This window comes from Fukomys damarensis, unplaced genomic scaffold (genome assembly GCF_012274545.1).
Source record: "Fukomys damarensis isolate Sample0158 unplaced genomic scaffold, DMR_v1.0_HiC HiC_scaffold_17, whole genome shotgun sequence".
In the NCBI taxonomy this organism is placed as follows: Eukaryota; Metazoa; Chordata; class Mammalia; order Rodentia; family Bathyergidae; genus Fukomys; species Fukomys damarensis.
This window is the reverse complement of record NW_022900929.1, coordinates 22,625,112-22,632,425: the sequence shown is the minus strand read 5'-3', so window position 1 is coordinate 22,632,425 and position 7,314 is coordinate 22,625,112. Positions and strand designations below refer to the sequence as shown.

Sequence of the window (7,314 nt, the reverse complement as noted above, 5' to 3'; positions counted from 1 at the left end):
TTTTTTTTTTTTTTTTTTTTTTTTTTTTGAGACAGGGTCTCACTATGTAGTTGAGACTGACCTGGAACTCACTATGTAGCCCCAGCTGGTCTCAAACTCACAGCGATTCTCCTGCCTCAGCCTCCTGAGTGCTGAAATTACAGGTGTGCGCCACCACACCTGGCAACAAGCTTCTCTTTCGTAGCAGCACTGCCCTGGTACTTCATGATTTGCATCAAGCTGCAGTATTATAGTTTTTATCACGAGATTCCCCCTTAGGGCACTGTTTGCCACCTCTTGTTTTGTTTTGTTTTTTTTCTGCTTGGCTCCAATTCCTTTTCCCAAAATAGGTCATTTCTGCCCTGGATGTGGCTTGGTTTGAATAAGCGTTTCACTAGCTTCTTTGTGAGTGTGACTATTTCAGTGTTTTAATTGATTATTTAATTGATTTCTTAAAAGGAATCTAATTGAATTGGTTAGCAATGGAGAGCCCCGGAACTAATTAAATTCGAAGGCAGGCACAACCCTGCCTCCCCCTCTTCCCTCTCGAGGCTGCGGCAGGCTTTAGTCCGGGATCTGGCTTGAAGTTCAAGGTGTAGCAGGCTGGCTTAGGAGGAAGCAGATGGTCAGATACCTCCGCCAATGTGTGTCTCCGAGGCAGGCAGACGTGGGAAGGGATCGTTTCCCATATTTGAAAAGGAAAAGATGGCTCTCAGAAGCCACAGCATTAATCTCCCAGCTTAGCTCAGAGCGCAGGCTTTGGAAAAGAGACAAGTGAAAATCCCATTCCTCTGCATTATTTGGAAGAATAATGAGAACACTCAGTCTACAACTGATCTCTTTTCATTTGCAGCTATTGAATTACCTGTTGGCTCACCTCATCTTTCTATTTAAAATGAGTAATAAAATATACTCTGGGCCATTTACTGCCTTCAATACTTCTGCACACCCCACACAGGCTGAAGCCAAGTGCAACCAACCCTCCATGGCTCCTAGAGCTCTTCCCCTTCCAACCCTTCACTGGTACCCCTCTCCTCTGGGAATGCCTTTTGCTGCGGGAAGAAAGCCTGGCCACCACGGAGGCTTAGATCAAATGTTACCTCTCCCCGGAAGCCTTCCCTAATTCCCCCCGGTAGGGAAGTCTTCTTCTTCCTCTCCATTCTTAGACCATTTCCTCCACTTCATTGAAGTCACAATGCCTCTGCCAACTGCCCTTGCAAATCTTTGAGCTGCTATTTATCAAGCATTACACAGAGCTGGGCACCACCCTAAATGTCTTATATCTGCTGATAAAGCAGCCCCCAGTGAGGAAACTGAAGCCTATCAAAGTTAAGGGACTCGCCCCAGGCCACATGGTCAGCTGGGGGCAGAACCAGGTTTCTAACAGAGATGGTCTGGTTTCAGGCCTAAGCCCAAAGCTCCACTGCCTCTTCAAATAGGCCATACTTTTCCCAGGTTGGTTTGGTTCCACAGTTGGAAGCTTCCAGGTCAGGTTATGAGTGTGAGTTACCAGCCTCTTGCACTTCCATGGAAGAGAATATTCTGTCCCTCAACCTCCAATTTACATGGAGCTTGGAGCCAGGCATGATGGCACATACCTGCAATCCAAGTACTCTGGGAAGCTGAAGCAAGAGGATCTCAGGTTTGACCGCAGCCTGGACAAGTTAGTGCTTTGGCAAGACCATGTCTCAAATATTTTTTTAAAAAAGGATGGGAATGTAGCTCAATGTGAAGGCCCTGGGCACACTCCCCTGTACTACAACAAAACAAAGCAAGACAAAACAACAGCCACAACATTGAACTTGGACGTGTGGATCGTTTGGCCACACTGCAAACCCTGGATGTGATAAGAAATGCCAGTCACAGTGGGGTAGAGGCTTTAATGGCCACTGAAAATTTCAGTCATTGTTCTTTTCCATTAGCCACCAAGGGGAGTATTCCTTGGGTGGCAGGACAGAGGACATCCCAAGCAGAGACACAGACAGACAAGCCACAGCCCATGCGTTACGTAGACAGGAAAGGAATGGGACTGTGTTTTGCGGAGCCTGGGGCTTGTTACCATCACACAACCTTTCACCACCATATACCTTTTTACCTAGTAAATTGAGACACATTGTGTAATACAGAACCACAAAAGAGTTTTAATTCAGAGAGGGACTCACAACACTGTGACTGTTCATCCTGATACCACAGCTTCATTGGGTTAAGGAACAAATGCACAGCAGGTCAGTAAAGAATGCTCCTGGGTGTGTGTGGGTGGGACATGGATATGGGACCTTGGGTGCCATATCTGGTCTCCCGCCCCTTCCTCTCTGGCACTGTTCCCCTGCTCTGCTTCCCGGCTACCATGAACCAAGCAGCTCTGCTTCCCCACATGCTTCCTCCATGATGTTTATGCCTTGGAGCCTGTGGATTATAGACTGAAAATGTGAGCCAAGTTCCTCCTTTAAGTTTGAGCGCTGGGCACTGTGTCCGACAACCAGAAAGCCAACGAACACAGTCACTCTGGCAGAAGTGAGGAAACAAATCTGAATGGCCAAGTCTGAAGCCACAGAGACCAGTCAGAGATGGGAGATGAATTAGACCAGACTGGCTTCCAGCAAGTCAACGTCACTCCCAGGAAAGGGAACAAGCAAACTGCGAAATGAAAACAACAGACACAGGACTGTCTTGTCCCAACTGAGAATTACCTTGAGTTCTAATTAGCACATCATGTTCACTGGGAGATGATGGTGATGAGGGTGGTGATGATCAGGGTGGGCTGAATGCATGGTAGATAAACCAGATAAACATCTTCCTGCCTCCCAGTTATATCCCAGACAATGGCTTCAACTTATTCTTTAACCAATCCTTCTTCATTCTTTCAGGGGCACCAAAACAAACAGGCAAAATGTTGCATCTCCTGGATTCCAGCTCCTCCTACCCACGTTGCAGATCCCAAGTGCCCAAGCTTCAGCTCTTGACCTACCAGCCAGCAGTGAATTCCACATGAGCATCGAAGAAGCCAGTGACCTGGCCGGTGGCCACCTTCCAGCCTTCTATGCGAGCTCGGATCAGGCCCTCTCTCTTCTGATTGCGCACCACCTTCACCAGCCCAGGGTAGCGTTTGTGGACGTACTCCTCCAATGGTGCTTTTAGCTCCTCTGCAAAGGTGAAAGGCAAGAAGTCCATAAATATGCCATCTCAGACTTGCACCCTGCCCTCTGTGCTGCCTACGGGTCCTTGGGAAATTCAGCTATAGCAAAAAGGTTTTGTGCCAGTAATTTGAGTAGAAAAGATAACCTGTGCAGTCTGGGAGTCAGAACACATTGCTCATCCAGGACAGCTCTGCTCTCACAGTGTACAGTGTATACAGCTAGACAGGAAACAGGCCTGTTATGTGTCAAAGGACCCTGGCTGGCAGATATCCTTTGAGATTTCTGTCCTTGTGGCCCTTCCTAATTACTTAGCTAGTATTCCTGGCCTCTCATCGCCCCTGGATCCAGCTTATCAATTTTTAGATGGGCTGTTCCTTGCACTTATAGATGCTTCTTACAGAATGTGTCCGGTGTGGTCCAGACTCATGGTCATGCACCAGCCCTAACATTAATAGGATCTGTTTTGGAGTTAAGAGGCAAAATAAGTCTTTGTCCGGTAGTAGAAATGATACATTGGTGGCAGAAACAATGTTCTTGAAGATCGAACACCTCCTTTCTGCAACAAGTAAGTGACAAAATGCATTATTTCTATAGTCTAATCCTATACCAACTTAGAAGATTGCTGGATTAATTCCATTAACTAGTGAGATTAATTCAATTTTGTAGATAGATGCCATTTAAGGGAAGCTAATCTGTCCCAAGGTCACACCTAGAAATGGAAGAGCTGAAACATAACCCAACTGTGTCTATCTTCATAGATGAGAAGCTTGATACCTGTGTGTACCTAAGAATCCCCAGATACAAGGAGGATGCAGGAAGGACTGACAGAGAAGGGAGTTACATAGGTACGCTGCAAGAATCTGCCCTTGGACAATCTTAGTCACTCATGTCTCAGAGCAGCCCTAGCAATCCACAGACAAAACTGCAAGAAAAATAATTTCCAGCTTTGCTTTAGAGAATGCTAAAAGGGCTGGATTATAGTTTAGATTTAAAATGTTCCCTAAAGTCTCCTGTGTCTGAAAGGTGACTGGTCTGTGGGGATGCTATGCTCATCAATGGAGTTATCCATTGATGAGTCCAGTAGCTAAATGTGCTTTTAGGAAGTGGGCATGGTTAGAAGAGGTGGGTCACCTGGACAAGTATATTTTTGTCTCCAGCTCTTCCCTTCTCTCTCTGCTTTGTGGTTGCCATGGTTTGAAAGACTTTCCTCTGCCCAGGTCCTTCCACTATTTTTCTGCCTTGGAGCCAGCCAACCATGTACTGAACCTACTGAAACCATAAATCAAATAAACATCTCTTCCTTTAAATTACTGGTGTGGGGCATTTTGTCCTAGCAATGGGAAAGCTAACATAGGCCATATTATCAGATTTTGTTTGGTTCCTTCACTCCCTAGGTACATATGGCAGATTTTTGCCCACTCAAAGCCATGCATTTGCAGCCTATGTAGAGGCTGATCCCTTTGTATCATGGCTGAAATGATACAACCATGTGACTCAGCAATAAAGGCAGAGCATAGCGTGTTTGAATGAATGCAGGTAAAAGAGTCCCAAAGAGTAACACAGAAGTTACTGTCAGTCAAAGGCACAGATAATGGAGGTTACAGACTGAATCCTGTTCCCCTCCAAACTGACCTGTTAAATCCTTAACCCTTGCACATACGAATGTGCATGTATTTAGAGATAAAGCCTTTAAAGAAGTAGGTGAGTTAAAATGAGGCCATTAGAGTGGATCCTAATCTGACTTGTACCTTTAGAAGAGGAGGAAATCTGTCACACAAATAGATACTGGGCATTTATGTGGAGAGGCGTGTCCATGGCGAGGGGTAACATTTGAAAGCCAAGGTGAGGGATCATGCAATAGCTTGATCTTTAACGTCCAGTCTCCAGAATGATGAGAAAATAAATGTTGTGCAAGTCACCTAATCCATGGTATTTTGTTGTAGTAACCGAGATGACTGATTGAGGAATGTGTATGGAAAGATGTCATCATCCTCAAAGAGGAAAATGGAACCTGGGCATGGAGGGAGCAAAAGCTTTGGCCTCCATGCGATCCAACATATGACTGATGTTGAAGCTAGAGTCAGCCTTGGACTCAGACCCTGGATAAGTCAATTGATCTGTTCCTCATTTAAAGGAGGGTGATGATAATGATAGCACTGGTCTTACTGAGTCATTATGAGGACTAAATGAGCTAATATAGAGCAGATGCTTCCAATCATCCCCTGGATGGCAGATATGCTCAACACTAACTGGTATTAATGAGTATCTCCTTTTCTCTCTTTCTTGCCATAGAGAGACCAGACCAGAGATTTCAGAGCAGCCCAGGAGCCTGAAAAATTATGCCAGAGGTGACAAAACTGGGTTTCTAGAAGCCATAGTTGTGGTTCTCACGCTGGAAAGCACATCAGCATTCTCTGGAAATGTTGCTAGGTCCTCCCCTTTGGTTTCACTTTCAGTAGGTCTAAGGCAGGAACTGAGTACTTGTGTTTACATAATGAGTTTAGGGATTCCAAGGCTCTGGTATAAGGAACCCACTCTAAGAACCACTGAGCTCAAAATGCACGTGCCAGTCTTAGCACACACTTGACACACAGAATGTAAATAGCAAAAGTTATGCTTGGCATTTTGCCCATAATGCTATCTTGTTTACCATCATCCCAGAGTTGGTGAGGAACCAATGAAGAGTCCACTCACTTTGTGAGAAGAGGAGCCAAGCAGTTAAGCTTGAAGTGGCCCAGTGAATTTTTGGCTTCTAAAATCTGACTTCATGTTGGCTGGGTTTTCCTGTCAACTAAGTTTCTTGGAGCAAGAATGTCAGCAAGAAGGTTGGTGCTGTGGTATGGATGAGGTCTGTCTCCACCAAAAACATCTGCTGAGGATTAATTCCTCAGTGTGGCAGTATTAGGAGGTGCCACCTTCAAGGGGTGACTGGGTCACAGGGGACAGCATGCTCAAGAATGGATTAACATCTTTCATTAAGAGACTGGGTTAAGTCTCACTGGAGTGAGTTGGGTATTGAAAGCCTGACTTAGTTACCATTGCAGCAGGCTGTCACCCCTAAAGCAGGGGCACCCCTAAAGTTCTGGCTTGTTTACACTCACTCATCATGGTTGTACCCTTTCCCACCCTGCCAGATGCAGTTGCTTGACCTTGAACTTCCCTCCCTCCAGAACTCTGAGCTAAATAAGCTTCTCCTTTATAACTTATCCAACCTCAAGTATTTTGTTATAGCAACACAAAACAGATTTAGACAGTTGGGCAGGTCATACTTGCTTGGATTTTCATTTATTCCTATGAGTGCTGTGTGGGAAGGAAGGACATGTCACTGACAGTATGTAATGGGCCAAGGAATGGCAGTGTACCTGTGAGATGCTATTCTGGAAATCCCACCTGCCAGAGTTGGTCTGTGCTGGTGGAAATCTCTGTTAAATTCAAGGGAGATGTTCTGTACCAGCACTGAACGAAGGGATCCGCAGGCACCATCAAAACCCTCCACTGCCAGGCAAGCTGAGACTAACTGTAGTTCTTCTGCCCAGTAACCGGATGTCAACTCCTGGCTATATCAGGCACCAGGTCTAAGTAGACAATGATTTCTTCATTTGTGAAGTGGTGGCAACTGAGGGTTTGGGAATGTAAAAAGGGTAAAAATGTATGAGGCTGGACAAAGACAGTGCTGTTTTTACATCTTAAAGCTACTGAAATATGGATATTAAAGGCTTTTAAAAGTATAAAGGGATGAAAGGATAATGCTTAATCATTTGGCATTAGCATTATAGCTATTAAGGGTAAATGAGGAGCTACATTGAAAGCCCTTACTATGTACCCAATAAACGCTATTTCTAATAATTGCTTTATTATTTTTAATATGGCAGTTTCATTCTATAACTTCCCATTACCAAAAGCTTGTCTTCCTTTCTGGTCAATATTATTTGAAAATCTTGGAACTACTTTATCCCAGAGAGAAAACAGGAAACATCATTCTCATTTTTTAGAAGGCTCAGGGACACAAATGAAGCAACAGCCTAGGGGCTATTATGGGGATCCTGAGGAAGATGCCACAGCCCAGCTAGCAGAGATCAAGAGCAAATGACACTGACTGGGCTTCTGTCTCAGTCCATGCAGTAAGACTGTGGCTTCATAAAGCATTAGATTGTACCCTTGCTAAAAAAAAAAAAAAAAAAAAAAAAAAAAAAAAAAA

The 7,314-nt window shown here is 44.7% G+C and overlaps 1 protein-coding gene across 1 annotated transcript in view; it reads right to left on the bottom strand.

Moving 5' to 3' along the window:
- The window catches only part of Galnt17 (polypeptide N-acetylgalactosaminyltransferase 17), a 466,429-nt gene that overhangs the window by 203,777 nt on the left and 255,338 nt on the right, over positions 1-7,314 (bottom strand). Inside the window, exon 4 of the mRNA XM_033765278.1 lies at positions 2,948-3,122. Within this exon, the coding sequence (XP_033621169.1) occupies positions 2,948-3,122 (175 nt within the window). The remainder of the gene's footprint in view (positions 1-2,947; positions 3,123-7,314) is intronic.